General features: G+C 44.6%; 2 protein-coding genes across 2 annotated transcripts; both read left to right on the top strand.

Annotated features, from left to right (window-relative positions):
* The first annotated feature begins 2,011 nt into the window (after positions 1-2,011).
* Positions 2,012-12,141, top strand: LOC120651382. The gene is made up of 2 exons (XM_039928858.1): positions 2,012-2,345; positions 11,546-12,141. The coding sequence occupies exons 1-2, from the start codon at positions 2,096-2,098 to the stop codon at positions 11,884-11,886; spliced, it is 591 nt and encodes a 196-aa protein (XP_039784792.1). The 5' UTR covers positions 2,012-2,095; the 3' UTR covers positions 11,887-12,141.
* A 5,485-nt stretch (positions 12,142-17,626) lies between these two features.
* LOC120647980 (cilia- and flagella-associated protein 251-like) lies at positions 17,627-18,163 on the top strand. Its single transcript, XM_039924773.1, has 2 exons — positions 17,627-17,800; positions 17,849-18,163. Exons 1-2 carry the CDS (start codon positions 17,627-17,629, stop codon positions 18,161-18,163), a joined length of 489 nt encoding a protein of 162 aa, XP_039780707.1.
* The last annotated feature ends 3,510 nt before the right edge of the window (positions 18,164-21,673 follow it).

The following is a 21,673-nucleotide window of genomic DNA, read 5'->3' as shown; positions in this document are numbered from 1 at the left end:
AAATTTTCAGGGGCGGCTGAAGGGGTGAGCCGCCCCTACAAATGACATGTTTAGGGGCGGTTCATTTCTACAGTACCGCGCCCCATTTATAGGAACGGGTGACTTTTTGGTCCGCCCGTAAAAAAATTGAGGCATTTCTACAAATCATTTTTGTAATAGTGATCCGAACTCGGAGAATGCCGTTTGGGCGGTTGGCCACCCTAACTGTGACTTGGTCCCCATATTTGCACCTATTATTGTCTATGTTATGGAATGATTTATGTCATAAACAGTTTATGCTCGGCCAAAATTTCCTAAATGATTTTGCTATTTTGTTATCTGTCCAAACTAGTTTGTTCAACTGATGAAATACCGAGACCGAACCGAATTAACTGAACCTAAATATACTCTGGTGGTCTGGTTATGTTCCTTGCTTTGGTGAGGAACTGATCGGTTCCTAATTTCTAGGAACTAAATTTTTGTTCACGAAGACCGAATGCCTAGAGCAAGTTGGTGTATGGTATGGGCACTGCTCCTGCTTGGCCCCTGATATAGTCTTGGGTTGAGGTTGGCAAGTTGGGCCAAAGTGGGCTATTGGGCTGTGACGTGTGGGACTCATGGAGACCGTGAGAATGAAGCTGAAAATCGGTTGGTATTACACGATTTGGCGTGACGTAGAAACTGACACCGTCGCCGAGCTTCCTAGAAACTAAAAAAAAGATATGACACAAAAAATGAAAACTGACATTTCGGTTCAGTTCTGATTTGGTTTCCTGTTTTTATTAAAAAAAGTGTCAAGCCCTACGCGCCATCGCCGCCGGTTTGAACCGAACCAGCGGTTATACTCTATAACTGCTTGTTCGAAATAGAATTGGTGGTGATAGTCGCACTCTCTCAGTACTTCAATTCTCTTCCTCTCAATACTTCTCTCACTCTTCCTCTCCCATCCTTCTCTCTTCTCCGCCGCTCCTCCCGGCCCCCATCCTCCTTCCCCGTCCTTCTCCCTCCTCCCCTCGCTTCCTCCCTTGGCAGTGACGCCCCGAGCAGCGCGTAGGAGCGTGCATAGTGCCGCAGCGCGGGCTCGCACATGGTGTCGTGATGCGGCACGGTGCTGAGCGGACATTTATTTATTTTTATTTTATTTGTGAGAAGGACATCACTGCCGGGTTTAGAAACACCAACAGTGGTGATGCCCTCCCTCACCACCTGTCAAATTAAATCCAACAAATCACTGAACCAGCGGTGATGCTGTTTTTAACCCAGCAGTGATAGGGTAATGTGTACTAATGATTGGACATCTTGATTGTGAAATTTAAAAAATGACACACTAACAAATTAAACTACATGAGACTCTACAGACTAATGTGCGTAAGGTGTATTAATTCAACAAAACTCCCCTTAAACTTGTCGCGCATGACGACTCTTGATGACGCCGATCTGGCGTCGTAGCTCCAGAAACCTAAACAGATGAGCTTGAAATATCAGACTCCACATAAGTAGAGTACCAACAAATAGATTATATTGTTAGAAAAATATTGCTACTTGTTTCGTACCTTTCCTGATTTAAAATGAACTATTAATGAATATATTTAATTTAAATAGGAATTTTTAAACTTCCACAAAACGGAAAACCACCCGAGGTGCCACTTTTGCTCGGTGTTGACAACTGGATGGTTCCCAATGTCCAGAATTTTAGTTGCATGTTGAAAATAAAACTTTTACGATATTTGGAGAGAGTAAAGTGGACTTTTCAAAAAAAAAACCCCAACAACCACGCACATATAATCTGCCCATATGGACAGACAGATGGAGAACAAATCCAACATCCAACTCGCCACTCGACACTTGAACCACCCCCCAGCCCGATCGATCGATCCGAGCATGGAGCAGTTGCCATGGACCAAACGCACAAGTCACGCAGACGCGCCTGCTCCGCACACATCATGCGGCGTACGCGCACCCTTCCTTTCCAAGTCAAACGTGACGGGCCAACCGAAACATCGCAGACGCACCCTGCTTATACACCCTCCCTCCCTCCTTCCTTCCCCCGCCGGCCCGCCTCAGCGTACTAGCTAGTAGTAGCAGTTTGGTCCTGGCCCAGCAGAGCTGCGACGACATGCTGCTCTGGACAAGAGCGGCTGCGGCTTTGCTCCTCCTCCTTGTCACGGCGGCGGCGGCGGCCAAAGCGGAGGAGGAAGCAGCGTTGCTGCCGGCGGAGCCGATGGAGCTCTACTTCTCGCCCGCGGAGCTGGCCCGCATCGCGGGGTACGGCGAGGAGCCCGTTTCGTCGGTGTTGGTGTCCGGCCAAGTCGCCTGCGAGCTCTGCCTCCGTCCCGGCTCCGACCTCCTCGCCTTCGAGCTGCCAGGTATTCCCTGCCTTTCTCTGCTGTCCTCCGATCGACCAAGTCGCTTGTTGCAAGCAATTAATTCTGCTTGCTCTCGTCGTAGTAGTTTATTTATATACATATTCCATGATTCCATCCCAATTGCCATTAGAAAACCACGCACAAATTCGTGGCCTGATTGGTGACGAAAAGCGCTCGCTAGCTGTAGGTGTTGGGTCGGAACCGGCCGCCAGACTGCTAGTGCTCTCCATAAACAAATGGTCGTCGTGGTTGTAGCGTCTGAGCAGCAAGGCGTGATCGTTCACAGATGGCGAGTCGTTGTCTCTGCGGCTGTTGGCCGGCCGGTAAACCCCAAGGAACTGAAGAAGCAAAGCAACACAGCGACCTTGTAACCTCTCCAGACCATGCATGGCCACCACCGCGCGCCTCTCTCGATTAATTTGCATTGGGTGTACACGGTGTCGTCCTTGGTCACCAACTTAACGGACTAATCACGAGGAGTACTACTACTAGTCTGCTACCGCTTGAAAAGGTCGTTAGAGGTAAATATATAGCGTTAGGTAGGTGCGCGGATGTGATGTGCAATTGTTTGCTTGTTGGGTCGCCATGTCCGGTGTAGTATGTAGTTGTACTACGCAACAGCCCGCAGGTACACAAGGAAAGCCGCCCGGGGACGGAAGAACCAATGCAACTGCTCCTCCCTACAAAAGATAAACTACCGTCCATTGTTCGTTGTTTAGTCATTCATCCTGAAACAAAAGCGAGGTGATGAATTACGCAAACTACAAACCTTGATCTAAGCCTTCCACTAAATTATATTGCACAAAATATGAAATAGATTATGGTATATCTATATGTGCAACTATAATTCATCTAGTGCGTAACCTATCGCAAAAAGTAGTTTTGCAATTTAGAGCCAATAATAATAATAATTACTTTAAGAATGTAAAGACACACAAGTATCAAATGTTCAAACATAAAGCAGTGGGCCGGTTAGAGAGACGCAAACTCGGCACAATGATTTTATCTTGTGGTATCGGTTGGCAAAAACCACCTCTAGTCCAGTTGGAGCTCTACCAAGAACATGCTTCCAATGACCTAATCTCTTCCGGTAAAGGTCTTGGTCTCGCCACACTAAGGCTCGCCAAACTGGATGATAAGTTTGCCACAAAGGCAATGCTCATCACTCCCTTCTCCTGGTCACCCCTAATACAGTCTTCAATATGGAGCTTCACCACCCAAGAAGCGGCTTCCTCACCCTTGTAAACTACCATCATCGCTGCTCCACATCAAACTGGGGGTCGATGACTTGCCGACGGGCCACTAAGACTCTTTTTTTTATTTTGAAGCGAGGCCACTCCCCAATTCCATTCCAAACAGAAACGGAATTACAACATTTAAACCAGAATAACAGGCAGGGATGAAGGCGACGGAGGGAGGGAGGGGGGGGGGGAGAAGAGCCTGACTTTCAAGCTAGAAAGTTTCAGAAGTTTCATAGGATTTAGACTCTCACACTAGGTTTCCTAGGCAAGAGCTACCGAGCATGGTAGACATACAGGAATTTAAGTCTTTACAGAACCAGTAGCGAACTGATAGGTGAGTCACAGACGGGATGCCTAAAGTCCACGCATGTAGAGAGGAGACGCCAACTTTCAATTCCCGCCCTCCTCCTCAACTTGATCTTCAGGTGGGGCGGGGAGCCTCATGACCACCGTCCTGTTCTGGTGAGCCAGCACACGATGAGCACACGCGAGTAAAGTCTTAACATCCTCCAGCACCCGCCCTTGGAACTCCGAGTTGTAGAGACCTTCCCAGTACATCATAAAAGAGCAAGCATGGATTAGAATTTCAGAAGGGTGTCTAGGAAGTTTATTCTCAAAGACTGCCTTATTTCTCTGTTTCCAAATTGCCCAACAGACGGCAGCCAAACCAAAGTGATGGACATTTTGCCCATCAAGTAACCAATTCGTGACCCAGAGTCTGTATTGGCCAATATTAGTAGGAGTATTGTCAGCCCCGAAGCAAGACCCAACCATGCCCCAAACACATCTAGCCATCGGGCAAAGAAAGAACAAGTGATCCACAGTTTCTATTTGATCACAAAAGACACATGTGGAGTCCCCCACCCATTTTCTCTTGACCAAGTTATCTTTGGTCAACACAGCCTTTTGTTCTAACAACCATGTGAAAATTTTAATTTTGTAGGGTATTTTAGCCCCCCAAATATGAGAGAAACACCCATTCCCAGGGCTAGGGGTCATATGATCATATATTGATTTGGTTGTAAATATCTTCTTGCTGCTCCATTTCCAGGACACAATGTCATCCCTATTAACAAACTGGAAAGCAAAGGTTTCCTCCAATACTTCCATCCAGGTTTCAAACAGAGGAGGAGGGAGCCACCTATTAAAGTTCAAATGTCCATTTCTATCAAGCACACAGAATATTGTGATGAATTTGTCAGCACACCAATCATAGAGGATTGGGTGTAAGACACAAAGAGATTTGTCCTTCAACCAAGCCTCTTCCCAGAAGAGAGTTTTCCTGCCATTTTTTACCTGTATTTGCCTTCCACTCAGGTACACCTGTCTGATTTTCAGCAGGTCAGACCAGATAGGGGAGTCATCAAGCCTGTGCTTCACAGTGCTGATATGATTCCCTTTTAGATATTTCTTTTCAATGATCTCTTGCCAAACACCTTCTTCTCTTTCTAACTTCCACCACCATTTGCATAATAAGCTAACATTCATTTTTGCAATGTCTTTGACACCCAGGCCCCCTTTCATTTTGCTTTTACAGATGTTGTCCCATTTGACCAAATGGTATTTCTTCCTGGTTCCACCCCCTTGCCAAAAGAATTTCCTCCTCTGCTTATCCAGAGTGTCCATAGTGGTTTTGGGTAAAAGGTAGATGGACATATGATATATGAAGGAGCTTGATAAGCTTGAGTTGATAAGTGTCATTCTGCCAGCGATAGACAGTGAGCTCCCCTTCCATGCTTGTAATTTCTTCTCATTCCTTTCTATTAAGGGAATCTAGTCCTTTACATGCAGCCTACTAGGACTCACAGGAACTCCCAGATATTTGATAGGGAAAGCCCCCAGCTGACAGTTAAACAACTCTGCATATTGTGCACATTTGCTATCCTCACTATTGACCAAGATGATTTCACTCTTTAAGAAATTGATTTTTAGACCTGACATCATCTCATAAAGGTAGAGGAGAAGTTTCATGTTTCTGGTCACCTCCATGTCATCTTTTAGACAAATAATAGTATCATCAGCGTATTGGAGGATGGCAACCCCTTTATCAATTATGTTGTCAGCCAAACCACACACCAGGCCACCCCTTTGTGCCTTCCTAACCATTCTGGAAAGGCAATCAGCGACAAAATTGAACAAAATGGGGGATAAAGGATCCCCCTGTCTCACCCCTTTGTGGCTCACAAAGTAGGGACCCAAGGTATTGTTAATTTTCATACAAACAGTCCCCCCCAGTGACAACTTGTTTTATCCAATCACACTAAGTCCTAGGAAAACTCCTCATTTCAAGAGTTCTGAACAAGAAGTCCCAACAGACTTTATCATATGCTTTCTCAAAATCTAACTTAAGCACAACTCCAATTTTATTACTTCTCTTAGTCTCATGAAGAATCTCATGATGAGCCATTACCCCAGACATGATATTCCTTCCCTTCATGAAAGCAGTCTGTGAATGTAAGATCACTTTATCATCAACTGATTCCAGCCTCAAAGTAAGAACATTGGTTATCCATTTATATAGGCAGTTGAGGAGGCAAATGGGCCTGAATTGCTGTATTCTTTCAGCATCAACCACCTTTGGTAGGAGAGTGATTATTCCATAGTTCAACCTACTAACATTCAGGTTACCAGTATAGAAATCCTAAAAGAGATCCAAAATATCGTGTTTCACAATCCCCCAACAGGTCTGAAAGAATTCCACTGGAATACTATCAGGACCAGTAGCTTTATTTTTTTCCATTTGGAAGAGGGCAGCTTTGATTTCTTCCTCAGAAAAAGATCTGGTTAGGAGGTCATTATCATTCTCAGACACTAATTCACTTCCATCCCAAAGGTCCTCAGTCAACGGAAAAGGAATATTGTTCTCCAGACTAAACAGGGTTTTATAAAAGTCCGTACCATGATTAAGCAGGTTGGGGGTCCCTTCAATTGTCATATCGCCATCCTTAAATAACACAATTTTGCTGCATCTTTTCCTCCCATTAGCAATTCTATGGAAGTATTCCGTATTATTGTCACCCTCATGTAACCATTTGTCATGGGATCTTTTGAGCCAGTATAATTCCTCTTCTTCAAGGAGTTTCATGATGTTACATTGAATCTCCACCTTTCTCTGAATAGATAGCAATGGTAGGGGGGCTTCTTCTTCTAAAGTTTCCAACTCTGCCAGTTCCTTATGCAAGGAGGCTCTGAGTTTTCTATTTTCCCCTTGAATGTTAAATCCCCATCCTTTGAAATATTGCTTAAATTTCTTTAGTTTGATTTGAATTCTATCCAAAGCTACTTCAGCTCTACATGGAGCAGTCCAAATCTCCTTCACTTTATCCAAAAACTTAGGATGTTTCAACCACGAGGTCTCAAATCTAAAAGGGAGATGTTTGAGGTGGTGACTGTTAGCAGAGGATACAATGAGAGGGTTATGATCAGAGAGCTCTCTAGGAAGCTTTTGAATAAAAACAGTGGGGAACATATTCTCCCACTCTTTAGATATCAAGCATCTGTCTAGTCTTTCCAAGGTAGGGGGGACCTGATTATTGGACCAGGTATACTTCCCACCCGCCATATGAATGTCCACTAGTTCATAACAATCAAAGATAGAATTGAATAGGCTGGAGCATCTATGTATGCCACCCTTGTTTTTCTCAGAAGTGAACCTTACTAGGTCAAAGTCACCCCCAATTAACATTGGATCTTTAATTTTTCCACAAAAATCAGCCAATTCTAACAGGAAATCTCTTCTGTTCTCCTCTTGAGTAGCCCCATACACATTGAGGAAGCACCATTTTTTATTTTGCTTGTCCCATAAATGCATCTGAAGGATAAACTTGCCTTCCTTAAAGAAACCCACATCAAAAAATTCCAAGTTTATCCCTGAAAGAATACCACCTGATCTGCCACAGGATGGTATCCATTTCCACAAATAAGATTGGTGAGGATCAATCTGTCTTAGGATATGATCCCCAATGTCTTGCTGTAGGGTTTCCTGAATACCAATGAAATGAAACTTGTGTTCAAGAATTAGATTCCTAAGAAAAGAAGAGACACCAATTTTCTTGATACCCCTACAATTCCATATAAGACCTTTCATGATGGATTTTTCTTTTTAGGTTTTGCAGTAAGGGTTTTCCTAGAGGCTGCAGGGATTCCCTGAGATCCCCCACCCTTACTTTTACAGAGATTTTCTCTGTTATGTTTGCTATTCTTTTTCCTATTTGAGACAGAGCACCCAAATTTCTTATTCGGTTTTCTCAGTCTCTTGGGGGAAACTAGAACAAAGTCATCAAAATCAGACTGCTCCTCTTGAGCATCATCTATTGTACCAACCATACTTCCATCATCACTTACATTTGATGGTTCTGTGTGAGCAGTCATAGTATCATGAACAGATCTTTTCATATGTAACAAAGCTCTAGCTTTTTCTAATTCAGAGAGTAAGTTGATTGATGCAAAGTCATTGTCAGCAATTTTGACACCCATATTGTTGGATCTAACAATGATATCATTTTCATTTAGAACAGAGAAAGAATTTTGAGTTGTGAAGTTACCTTCAGCAGTTTTGCTCTGGCCCTCTGTTAACTCAGGGATAGCCACCTTGTCATCAACTTGCCTCTGAAGCCTTTTGCTCCACCTCCTCTCTTCTCTTTCCTTTCTCAGCTCATCACAGGGGTTATTGAGTTTAATCACATCCATTTCTGCAGAGTCACCCTGATTTTCCTTCTGAGCATCACCATGCATCAATCCTTCTTCCTTGGAAATTTCAGATAGCTTGACATTTGACTTAAAGATTTGATCATAACCAGCACCAAGATTGTTCACTTTATGCATATCAGAATATTCACACCTGGAAAGCCAAACATTACTCCTTTTTTGAGAGGAGTCACCATCATCCTCCCAAACCTTTTTGATTTGGGTTTGGAAATCATCACTACTGTCACTTGGTTCGTATGTGCCACTAAGACTCTATGGTGCTAGAGCACCGGGCTTACAAGGTTGACTCACTACAAGAACCAATGCACAAGGTAGCAACACCTTACTCTCTCTCACTCTATAGTCTTGACCTAACATTGAACACTCTCTGAGCATGTGCTAATACTTTGGATATGAGGACATTAACACTATGTGGCTTGGATGTCGTCTTTAGTGTACGTGCTTCCTCTAGACTCCAGCAACACCAAATGGGCGAGTAGAGGGGGTACAAATAGCCCAACAACTTAAAAGAGCCGTTAGATAGTAGGAATTGCAATAGCACCAGATCATCCCTTACTAGCAGTAGATCATTAGGCACCCCTCGTTCATTTTCTTCATGCAAACATTCTCTCTAAACATTCTTGATGGGAACTCCGATGGTAGCACCGGATCATCATCCTGTACAATTGAGTTTACCAGATAATCATTTCAGTGCAATTTAGTAAGCATCAGATTATCCCCTTCTAGAACTGGATTATCCTCAACTAGCACTAGATCATCCGGTCATCCATACGAATAAGCTTCTGACGCTTCATATTTTGGGCATAACTCTCTCTACTCTGAACTCTCTGATTTTGATGATCTTGTACTCTATTAAAAACTTGTGGGTGTCTGAGTTATACTTTGTAATCTAAGAAAAAAGCTTGTGAGATGCTCTACAATATTCTATATAGAACTTTATCCCATTTGATCATGTTTTAAGTAGCAAACTAATACTCTTGGATTTTGTATTTTGTTCATAACATCTCACTCGGGATTTTTGGTACCGTTTGAATACAAAATTTTTTAGTACATTAGATCGTCCTATATATCACTTTATTCCACATTTCGTATTGGTCATAACTTTTCACTCGGGATTCCGATTTTGATAATCTTGGACTCTATGAAATGTTTGTGAAACATGGTAGTTCATAAATGTAATCTATTTGATCGACCAAAATATAAATATACATGGGATAAGTCTAATTCATTCATCTCTTTGTCCCGGCTTTGGTAGCTTTTTTTTGTGTTCCATCATTAGAACCTATGAAACCCTACAAGTATAATTAGTGATCTAATCAGATCAGTTTCCTCACCCATTATTAGTTTTCACCCGGTATTCTTGATGATACCCTTTTTTTCTAGTAGTGTATATATATTTTGAGATAATGGAAAATTTCCAAACCTCTTCATAGAATTATTACATCGCATATAAAATTTAAAACACATAATGGTTCAACATTATTGACCAATGCGTAAAATAAACGACCATCCATGGGATGCAAAGAACTCCATGGATCTTGACTCTAGACCCTGGCATGCTTTGACAATCTCATCCTTTTCTGTCATCAATGTGCTGCAAAAGAGCCCAAAACTGAAGTCAATGCGTCCCTCTGAAAAGAATGTGCAAAAAAATGTTTGACCTGCATTTGTTAAACACAAAGAAGCAGCCCCTGTCAATAGCATTACATTGTGATAATGATTACCAAGTTTGGACAAAGCGCATTAAACAAATCAATGTTACTTTGTGGTGGTGATATCCCAAACACAATATTTACTGCACGCCATAAAAATTTGGCATAATGGCATTCAAAAAGCAAATGTTGGATGGTTTCTGGTTTACTACCAAAGCAGCAAGTTTTGCTTCCTTTCCAATTTTTCCTAACTAAATTGTCTTTCGTTAAGATCACTCCTCTTTTAACATATCACATTAAAATCTTTATTTTGAGAGGAATCTTCGTACGCAAAATTTCTTATGTAAATTTAATGTTGTTATTGACAAGGTGCTTACATTGACTTAACTGTGAGTGTGAATAAACCATTCTTATGGAGATTCCATACAATAAATCCATGCCCTCATTTAAATTAACATGTACTAGTTTCGAAACAAAACTACGCCACTCAATTAATTTGTTCCCAACTAGCGCTCTCCTAAAGGAGACATTGAGTGGATTTGTACTGAGCACTTCCGCCACAGTTGCATGTTTCTTTCTTACAGTGTTTAACAAGTTTGGGTACTGGAATTTTAGGGCTTGGGTGCCTAACCATTTGTCCTCCCAGAATCTTAATTTGCTGCCACTATTTAGCTTGAACTTCCCAAGATTTAGGAATTGATCTTTTACACCCATGAGTCTCGACGAGAAGTAGCGTGAGTCTCCTGCTTCCTTACAGACTTGGATTAAAGTTTTAGTGCTCAGATATTTGTTTCTAAGCAATTCCTCACTATATCAGCAGTTCCGCGGAGAAGGAATTAGGTAAAATTTGCAGACTTGTTGCAACTAATATTCCTATAGAGGACACGGTTATGGACACGTTTAGCTCGCCTAATTCTTTAGAACTAGTCATGGACAAGGTTAGCTCGCCTAATTCTCCTCTTCTTTATCTGGACAAGTGTACTACTACTAACCAATAATATAATCCTCCGCAGTACTATAGAGGAATGAATGCCACTGTACTGCAGAGGATATGGCTCGTTGACTCTTAGTGCCAATCTTGATCCGTCCCTTTCTGCGCGTGGCACCTTTCAGTTCAAACGATGGCTCCTAAATTAAAAAAAAAAGAGCTATATACTCAACCTATATAGCAGGTGGCCACTGTCTGAATTAATGCGTACGATGGCAATGCTATTTTTCTGGTCCAGATTCACTCCTTTTCCCCGGTGCTATCAGCACGGACTAAGAAAGCTGCTTTATTTAGTTGTTCGGATACAAAGGCACTACTGGAACCGGAGAAATTTATCACGCCTCGCTCACTCTCCTTTTTCGAAAGACAGGTGTAGCTCATTCTCAGATTGGGAGTTTCTCACCTGTTACATCCTAGAACGGTTGCGTTTCCAACGGATCCGTTGAGTACACGCTAGTAGCAAATTAGTACGATTTTCTACCGAAATAGGGGTATTCGAGCATTCGCAAAATCCGGTGCGAAAGAAAAGCTGAACATATTGTTCTTTATTGCAACCATATCTTGGTACTTTCCCATCGGGTTGTTGATGAATTGTGTATTTGTCTGAACCAGGTGCTAAGGTAGCTGTACTCTGTAAAACTGACGGACCCAATGATCCGGTGGCTGACTCTGCATTTGCAACGACCGACGAGTTTGGCAACTTCACAATAGATCTCCCTTCCCAGCTCCACGCCACAGAAAATCTGGAGAGGGCTTGCACTGTGAAGGTGCTCCAGCTCCCGGCGGACTCCTCGTGCCGCCTCCGACACTGCCCCAGCACCACCTATGGCCTCAGGCTGTCTTCTCAGGAAGATGGCGTTCGAGCCTACACCACCGGGGTGATACGGATACAAAACAGTGATACGCCGCATGACAAGTGTGTGAGTGTAGAGGAAAGAACTGAAAGAAGATGAACAATTAGTTGAAACAAACTCGATAGGAAGCAAACAATGCCATGTGAAATTGGAGAGAAGGTAAAATTTTGAGAGAGTAAAGTTCACTGGTCCCTAGTACAGCTATACGCAAGCGTGTATAGAAATGTAGATCGATATGTGTGTATGTGTATGTAATCTTAGCAACGACAACTGTGCAGGAATCAGTTCATCTTCAGAGAGTTCAGTGTTCAACTGTTCACTATAGCAAATTAAGGAAAGCCACCTTTTGATAAATACCACAAATTTCCTGCGCAATATGTGGATCCATACTACATTTATCAATGGAATCGTCATTTGGCACCGCGAGAATTTTAATTACATAAACTCAGAGTAGTACACCCCCCCCCCCCAAGCAAAAAAAAAAGTTTGGGAGACCACCAAACTTTAACCCGCTTTGATATCCACACAAGAATATGAAAAAAGATTTAGAAAGCTACCTTGTCGTCCAAGGGGGTGTAAGATTTGTGTGCATGTGGGCTGTACCCTCTTGGAGGTCAAGACCGGGACCTTTTTCCCATCATCTAAAAAAACATATACATCTGTACTATGTCTCACAAAGAAAAAAAAATCAAAAGATGCCTTGGAAATTCATTGCGTTCCATATAATGCCTGGTGCTAGCCGAGCAAGAGAGTGAGTGGCTCATCCCACTGAGAACAAATAAGTTAGGAGGTGCTCATCCCACTGAGAACAAATAAGAAATGACTCTACGCACAAACTACCACAAGCCTGCTTGTTCCGTGTACCACGGGTTTACTTGTGCGAGCATCTTAGGGTGCAAGTGAGATACACAACGGATCCTGAACGTGTAAGGGACTACTCTTTATTAGGGACAGATGTACTTGTGTTACATTATTTTTGCGTATCTAACTTCTTTCTCCATAAATTCTCATTAATTGCAGGGCATCTCCCAAGGAACAAAGGACAACTCCATGAGAGACAACTTCTAGAAGTAATCACTGATTATACCATTTCATTATGCACGAAGTGATCAACCGGAGGGGAACAGTTTTTCAATAAAGACCACAAATTACCAATAGAGCTTAAATATCTTGGTCTTCGTGAGTGAGATAACAAGAAGCACCATGCCTTCTCTAGTAGCGTTGGTAAATAGGAGAAAAACATGCATTCGAGCTTCAGTTTTAATTATTTACTGTATTAATTATATTCTTTGTAATGACATATGTGTGTGTTTTATTTCCACATGATCAACTCCAGGAACGCTCCAGGAACTCTGCCTTAGTCGCTCAAGCGGCAAAGGACCAGCCAAAGGATCAACTCCAGATCCCAACAATGGACTCGGCCGCCGAGTCCCAGCTGCAGCCAGACCAGAGGTCAAGGCTATCGTCCTCAAGGACGATGAGCCTCACAAGACAACATTGATTGGGTCCTAGTTTGATCCGGCATAGGAAGGCATGCTCACCTCCTTCCTCCGAGCCAATTGGGACATCTTCGCATGAAAGCCCTCCGACATGCTAGGCATTACGAGCTCGAGGGAGGAGGCTGAGTACTCCTTGGATCTCAACGAGAAAGCACAACCCATCAAACAATGGTTGCTCCATTTCACCCAAGATCGGAAGGAGTCCATTAGGGTAGAAGTCACCTAGCGCCTAGTTGCCGGGTTCATTCGAGAAGTCACACGTCCAAATTGGCTAGTAAACACAGTCCTTGTAAAAAAAATGGTGAATGGAGAACGTGTGTCGACTGCACCGATCTCAACAAACACTGCTCTAAGGATCCTTTCCCCTTACCACGCATCAACCATGTCGTTGACTCAATGACCGGATGCGTTCTTCTTTCTTTTCTTGATTGCTACTTAGGTTACCATTAGATCGCCCTGAAGAAGTCAGATCAAGAGAAGACCTCCTTCATCACGCCCTTCGGGGCCTACTGCTACAACACCATGACGTTCGGGCTCAAGAACGCGGGTGCCACCTATCAGAAGGCCAATCAAAGATGCTTCGAGGGGCAAATCGGGTGCAACGCCGAGGCCTACGTGGATGATGTGGTCATCAAGACCGAGAGCAATGATCAGTTCATTGCAGATCGAAAAGAAACACTTAAAAATCTCTGGAAATTCAAATGGATTGCCTAGCTAGCTTGAAAAAATTGTATGAAGGATGCGTGTATTTATTTTCATCTCCTAGACATGCCGACGAGCATGAAAACAATTAGACTTAAGGAGAGGAATTTGATTACGATTGTAATATTACATTTTAAATTAATTAGCTATGCATGTCAAGTATCATTTCCTGTCTTTATATAGGAATTAGCTTTAGCACTTCTTTCCTATTTGCAATAATTGAAATATACATTATATTTTTTCCTAAATTAGCACTGCCTTTTTTAATCGTAAGCTTCTTCGAGTATTTTTTTTATAGTTTTGCTTTCCTTCAAGCCGATAAATATTTCCTACATGCACGGATTTGATTGGCTCCAAATAAACTCATGTAAACTCTCATTGGTTATTCCATGGCGCAACAAATGAGACTTTTTAGTAGTTCGATGTAATCCAATTATTTTTATATATCTCCACTATAAACACGTGCCTGTGGCACGTGCATCTCTACTAGTAAATATCTAAAGAGTAAAACTCTAGGGAAAGTCAATAAGAAGTCAGGATATTCTTATTTTTGGACTAGCCAGATGGGGGTGAAGGATGAGTTTCTTAGCTTGGACTTAGAGATAATAAGGTTTTGGAAGACATATGGCTGGGAAACAACACATTGAAATTCCAATTTCCATCTCTGTTTAATATTGTTTGCCGACGACACGCTACGGTAAAGGAAGTGTTTAGCACCACACCACTAAATATCTCCTTTAGGAGAGCTTTAGTGGGGGATAAACTACATGACTGGCTCCACATAGTGGATATGTTGTTGAATATTATTTTACAAGAGGGGAGGGATAATTTCACTTGGTCCCTACAAGCTAATGGCTGCTTCACAGTATACGATATGTATAAAAATCTTGTTAATAGTGCTATAAAGGTTATACAAGAGATTTGGCATGCAAAGATACCTTTAAAGATTAAAATCTTTATGCGGTACTTAAAAAGGGGTGTGTTACATACAAAGAATAATTTAGCTATGCAAAATTGGATTGGAAGTAAAGTTTGCAGCTTTTGTAACTGGGAAGAAAGTATCCAACACTTTTTTTCGATTGCACTAACGATAATTTTTTTTGGCGCGCTATTCACTTAGCTTTTGGTTAGCACCACCAAATAATGTTGATGATTTATTTAATCATTGGTTAAAACAAGGGGTCATAAACCAAAATTATATTTACTGACATGCATATGGTTTATGGTTTACTGACAGGCATATCTAGGAATGATGTTATTTTTAACAAATGTCAACCAAATTTTTTTTGTAGATTTTATTTAGGGGAACATATTGGCTACGTCATTGAGCGCAGTTGTAGTGCAGTGATGATCAAAAGGAGAGGATGATTCATGTGTGTCGTTTGCTGGAGATGTCGGCTCTTTGTTTCTTCACATCCTATATGTATGGGCTTTTAGTTTATGGATTGGCTTTCTATAAGCATACTTTATACTTTAAATAAAAACATGATGTGGTTGCTACTGCGTGTACTAAGGTTGGTTTGATCCCCCCCCCCACCCATAAGGAGGGTGAAGCCAGATAATCATTTCCATTATCTAAAAAAGGTACATAGGAATTTATCAAGTTGTCATTGGGATCAATATGATGTAATCAATGCATTTAAACGGTTATCTTGATCCTGTTATCCCAAGGATATCAATGAGCCAGGCACACATGCAAGCCACAACACGGCATCTTGAAGATCGGGAGATTACTTGGTGACAAGGACAATCCCTGGAGGCAATAAGGAAGGCTAGGCCGATCAGCCTGGGGCTCTCCTTCACCCAAAAATTTTGCCTTGGGAACAGCGACCTCCTTGAGGTGGAAATTTAAAGATGCCAACATCTCCAATAAACACTTGTAAAATGAGTTGGATAGCTAAAATTAGAAAAATTGGGATAAAATCTGGGTCCAACAGTCTCTTTATAGTGCTCCTCTTGGTATCCGGCAAGCTATCCTGGCGTCCCCGCGCGGTATCTGTACCAAGCAGGCACCACGCAGCATCTCGCCCTCCCGCCACGCGACCTCGCCTCCACCCGCCGGCCCCACCTCCTCCCACTGGCGCCGGCCCGGCGCCCCCGACAGCGACCTCACCCTCCAGCACCGCCTCGTCTCGTCCAGCTGGGGCCGCCTCACCTCCGTCCAGCCACGCCCCTCCAGCATCACACAGAGCTCAATGCAGAGGCGACGGTGGCGGCGGTAAACAACCCTGGGCAACCGGCAGGAGGCCCTAGCCTCCTTTATTTCCTCGCCGTCCTTGTGTCAGCCTACGTCCGTCGACATCTAGCTCGTGTGGATGTTTAAGGAGTAGATCCCCTTCTCCTCCTTCCTCGAAGGCGACAAGCTTGAGGACCACATCTAGTGGTGGGAGTATCGCAAGGCGACCGCACATCTGTGGTGGCGCGATGAGGCCCATACCACTAGCGCTCTGCGGGTTCCTCACCGACGTCCGGGGATCTCGCAATGCCTACGCGAGTCCGACAGGGTCGACAAGCACATCGACCCGTAGCTGCTCCGCCTTCTCGAAGATCTCGCCTGCTCAAGCGCACGCGGCCGCTGCCTGGGAGAGCTACCCGCAACGAACTGCTACGCACGCTGCAAGGAATCCATGGCCGGGGCGACAATAGGGAGGCGGTGGTCGAGCTGCAGCTCGCTTGCCGGCAGAACTTGCAGCTGCTCTGTGTCACTGGGATTTGGCGGCAGGTAGGAGAAACAGCATCAGAGCGGTGGCGGGACGCGCTGCCCGCGCTAGCGGCGGAGCTCACACCAGTGGGGCCTAACACTGGGACGGGCGGCACGGGAGTCCACGGCGGAGCTTGGACCCGCGGTGGCGGAGGTCGTGCCGGCCGACGGGCCGCAACACGAGCGGGAGAGGGAGGGAACGAGAGGCAAATGATTTGAAGAGTCAATTTGGAGAGGCTGTTGGTTCCCCTACCACTTTGAGAAGCTTTTATTTGTTTACCTAGTCTTTTACCACTCCATTTAGCAAGAATTTTTACCTAACCTCTTAGAGATGCTTAAATGAGAACTATATTTTTATTTATTATTCATGCGTGGAGCTGCTACTTGGTTACGTGTTTATTTTATTTGTTATCTATATATGCTTACAGTACATTGACTCTCTATTACGAACATGAAACAAGTTTGTGTAATGCTTAACAGAAATAGTTCTTAATAATATGTTACACAGATTGATAAACCTTGGAAATAATACAAAAAGGGGAAAGCTATGATGATTTGTGTGCTTGCCGGACAACATTTGGTGCACTTAAGTGCCATTAGAAGCGTGGGAGGAGGAGATGAGGGGGAGGAGCTGTGGTAGTGTGAGCAGAGGGTTGGGGGCACGTTGCTGCCCAAGGGGAGAGTGAGTTAAGTGAGAGGGATGCGGACCAATCCCCAAGCATTCACTTATACATTCTGAGATTTGGTAGCAACTATGAAATCCATATTTAAGAGAATAAAAGCAAAGTTCCTATAGTTGCAAGAAAAGTACATGACCAAAAACAATACTTGTTTACATCAAATTGGTTCACCAAATTAAAATAACAATAACAAGTACAACTGCATAAGACGGAAATAGTTCCTCATTTGATAAGCCGTGGACATTGAGTTTATTGACATGGAGCAGTTGGATCACCGACTTATACCACCAACTCTATACGTGCTCTTGGAGGAGTTGGAACTGGTGCCCCCAACTGTGGGGAAGGAAGGCGAGGAGTGGAAGGTGGACCTCCCTTCCGAGGGAAAGGAGGGGGAGCTCGAGGAGGAGCTCCCATCTGAGGAGGAAGAGGAGGTGTTGGAAGTGGTGCCCCTAGCTGTGGGGAAGGAATAACAGTAGTAGGAGGTGGAGCTCCCTTCCGAGGGGAAGGAAGAAGGGGAGCCTGAGGAGGAGCCCCCATTCGAGGAGGAAGAGGAGTTGGAAGTGGTGCCCCCAACTGTGGAGAAGGAATGCGAGGAGTGGGAGCTGGAGCTGCCTTTCGGGGGGAAGGAAGAAGAGGAGCCCGTGGTGGAGGAAGAGGAGTTGGAAGTGGTGCCCCGAACTGTGGAGAAGGAATGCGAGGAGTGGGAGCTGGAGCTACCTTTCGGGGGGAAGGAAGAAGAGGAGCCCGTGGTGGAGGAAGAGGAGTTGGGATTGGTGCTCCATATTGTGGGTTAGCTAGAGGAGTGGGAGGTGGATTGGCCTTCCTAAGGGGAGGAACAAGAGGAGAGCGAGGGGGAACACCTGATCGAGGAGGAGAAAGAGGGGGAGTTGGAAGTGGTGCTCCCAATCGTGGGGAAGGAATAGTTGGAGTAGGAGGTGGAGTGGCCTTCTGAGATGGGGGGACAAGAGGAGCACGAGGGGGAAGTCCCATCCGCGGAGGAATTGGGGGAGTTGGAAGTGGTGCCCCTAACTGTGGTGATGGAAGGCGAGGAGTGGGAGGTGGAGCTCCCTTCCGAGGGGGAGGAATAGGAGTTGGAAGTGGTGCACCGAACCTTGGGGGTAGAATAGGTGCAGGAGATGGTGCACGCTTGGTCCTTGAGGGAGGAAGAAGAGGAGCGCGAGCAGGAGCCCCCATCCGAGGAGGAAGAGGTGGAGTTGGAAGTGGTGCCCCCAACTGTGGGGAAGGAAGGCGAGGAGTAGGAGGTGGAGCTCCCTTTCGAGGAGAAGGAACAAGAGGAGCCTGCGGAGGAGTTAAAGGAGTTGGAATTGGTGCTCCCAACTGTGGTGTAGGTAGAGGACTGGGAGGTGGAGCAGCCTTCCTAGTGGGAGGAAGAAGGGGAGCTCGAGGGGGAACTCCCCATCGAGGACGAGGAGCACGAGGAGTCGGAAGTGGTGCTCCCAATCGCGGGGGAGTAAGTGTAGGAGTGGGAGGTGGAGTGACCTTCCGAGAGGGCGGAATAAGAGGAGCACGAGGAGGAACACCCAACCGTGGTGGAAGAGGAGCAGCCGGGAGTGGTGCCCCCAACTTTGGAGGAGGAAGGGTTGGAACTATTGGTGGAGCGCCCTTCCGTGAGGGAGGAATTAGAGGAGCTTGAGGTGGAACCCCTGATCGAGGAGGAGTCGGAAGTGGTGCCCCTAACCATGGGGAAGAAAGTGGGGTGGGAGATGGAGCTCCCTTACCAGAGGGAGGAAGAAGGGGAGCACGAGGAGGAGCAAGGGGCGGAGTAGGAAGTGGTACTCCTAACCGTGGGGGAGGAAGAGGTGGAGTAGGAGGCGGAGCGCTATTTCTAGTGGGAGGAGGAAGAGGTGTGCGGGCGGGAGCCCCCAGCCAAGGAGAGGCGAGGGGAGGAGTGAGAGGGGGAACTTTCATCTGTGGGGGAGGAAGAGGAGGGGTGGGAGCTGGAGCTATAACTGCACAAGCTGCACCCATAGCTCCGGCGAGAATGAGCAATGCAGTGATCATGAGGCGATGTGGCGGTGGAAGGGCAGTGCATGCCATGTTGTTGGGGTGAGTTTTATGCTGTAAGAATGCTAGGGGAACACTTGATTGATTGCGGTGTGGGTGCCAAGGACACCTCCATGAATATATAGGGGTAGTCGACCTCTTGCTCACCAAGTGAATCATTGTCTAAATATGGCAGTTGGATCCATGCATGCAAAGTTAATCGCGTGACCCAGCTCCATGTCCATGGAAAGCTCACATCTGGGAATTGATGCTGAACAACCGGTCCTTACTCTACGTTTTGTGCCGAATGCTAGCTGCAGATTGACTAGTTAATCAAAAATACAATTTTTTATTTGACCGGTTAATAATAAAACTTTAACATTTTAAACTCTTACTTGTCAATCTCGTATAACACAGTGTTGTTTGAACCATTCTCCGGCATGTCCGGTCCGGATTAGTGGTTTTGCTGGCTTTGGGACCGGTGACTGATTCTGTCCGCTGGCTAATTCTCCTCAAATGAGCAGCATGCATCCATCTCATCTTGTTGTTCGTGCATGGCTTACTGCTTCTCGATCGATCTAGAAGTCCCAATAGGATTTAAACTACTTTTACAGAGGGAGTATTGTTTACACTCTCTGGATGAACCCGCAGCAGGCATTCTTTCCGTTCATGAACCCTTCATCCGGCCATACAAGAAACAAGTAAACACACATCAATCGGATTGCATAGTTAGGTAACATCATAAAGATGAATAACTCCCGGTGGAGCAACGCTAGCTTGTTGAGGTCTTCGGAAAGCAGAGCTATTCACTGCCGGATTCAGTTATTTTGCAGTGTGCCACAGGCACACGGCAAAAGCTTTGCTATGGGGCACTCATCGTACTGGCAAAGTCAGTTTTGCCGTGGGCTATTTTTCAGGCACACGATAAAGATTTTGCCGTGTGCTAACGTGGCCCACGGCAACATAAAGCACTCGCAAAATTTAAATGACAAAAACTCCAAAAAAATAGCAAAAACTTTTTTTTAATAGGGGAGGGCCCCACCAGTCATCACCCATCCGTTTCCGTCTCAAGTCGCAAGTCACGATATTTTTCGAACAAAGTTCGCGTGCTACGCAGCCGGTAGGATTCGAACCCGCGACCTGCCCTTGCGGACATTTTCCATGCAAAGTTTGCGTGCTACATGGCCAATGGGATTCGAACCTGCAACCTCCCCCTCGTGCGTTAGCTTCTCTACTGCTGCGCCACACTCTCACATGTGTCTATACTTTGTTTTCTTTCCCCACATATTATACTAAACTAAGAGTAAATTGCTTATTTGAGGCTCTAAACGAATTCAAATTAAAAAGTTGTCAACAACAAAATTTCATAACTTTTTCAGATCTACAACTTTCATTTTGGTTGTTTTCCATCCGAGGTTGTTTACAAAATTTGAATCTCACTTTGCCGTGTGCTTGATCATGGGCACACGGTAAAGCCTGGTCATTTGCCGTGTGCCTTGATCTGGCACATGGCAAACCCTTGCTTTACCACGTGGAAACTGAGCAGCAAACAGTTGGGGCAGATAGTTTGCCAGCTAACATTCAAATGGGCCGCAATGCGACGGTACGGATGTCCGAGCATTTTGTACTACGGACAGTCCTCCAAGGAGGCGCGGAAAGTCCATCAGCTAACATTCAAACAGCCCGCTATGCTGATGGTTCGGATGTATGAACATTTTGTACTGCGGACGGTCCGCCATGGGGCGCGGACAGTCTGCCAGTTAACAGAACAGTCACTCAAACATTGAATGTACATGACAACTTGTGCGAAATCTTCTCAATTTTTTACCACAGCCTTCACGTATGAAATCGTGATATCTGTTGGAAATATGCCCTAGAGGCAATCATAGAGATGATCATATTTCCTTGTATTCATGATTAATAAAGTGTTCATTGAATATCCATAAAAGGCAACTTGTATTGATTAACGATTATGTGAATTGTTTGTAAAACTCTTTACTTGTATGGATATTCTAAAGATGTTCCTAGACAGAGTTCATGCATGGACACATATGAATATTAGACTAGCACATGTATTAGTTGATGACTATGTTTCACAGGTTATGGACATGGAGATGCCAAACTAATAGTGTGAACTCATGTAGGACATGAGTCTAAACTGACCCAACACAAGAGATGGTGATTTCTCATTACACAATATGTACGTTGTGTCCATAGACCTGAGATTGTCGCATGTACTCAAGATGTGAATTGACTTACTTAGGAGCCATCAAACGCTATTTCGTAACTGGGTAGTTATA

Source organism: Panicum virgatum, chromosome 9K, assembly GCF_016808335.1.
Source record: "Panicum virgatum strain AP13 chromosome 9K, P.virgatum_v5, whole genome shotgun sequence".
In the NCBI taxonomy this organism is placed as follows: Eukaryota; Viridiplantae; Streptophyta; class Magnoliopsida; order Poales; family Poaceae; genus Panicum; species Panicum virgatum.
Note: the sequence above shows the minus strand (reverse complement) of the source record. Positions and strands in the feature narration are given on the sequence as shown.

Excerpts from the sequence above, each read along its gene's own strand:
- LOC120651382 (XM_039928858.1), top strand. The coding sequence starts at position 2,096 with ATGCTGCTCTGGACAAGAGCGGCTGCGGCTTTGCTCCTCCTCCTTGTC. Across the intron at positions 2,346-11,545 it reads CCTCGCCTTCGAGCTGCCAG|GTGCTAAGGTAGCTGTACTC; the intron begins GTATTCCCTGCC and ends TGTCTGAACCAG.
- LOC120647980 (XM_039924773.1), top strand. The coding sequence starts at position 17,627 with ATGGAGCAGTTGGATCACCGACTTATACCACCAACTCTATACGTGCTC. Across the intron at positions 17,801-17,848 it reads CATCTGAGGAGGAAGAGGAG|GAGGTGGAGCTCCCTTCCGA; the intron begins GTGTTGGAAGTG and ends TAACAGTAGTAG.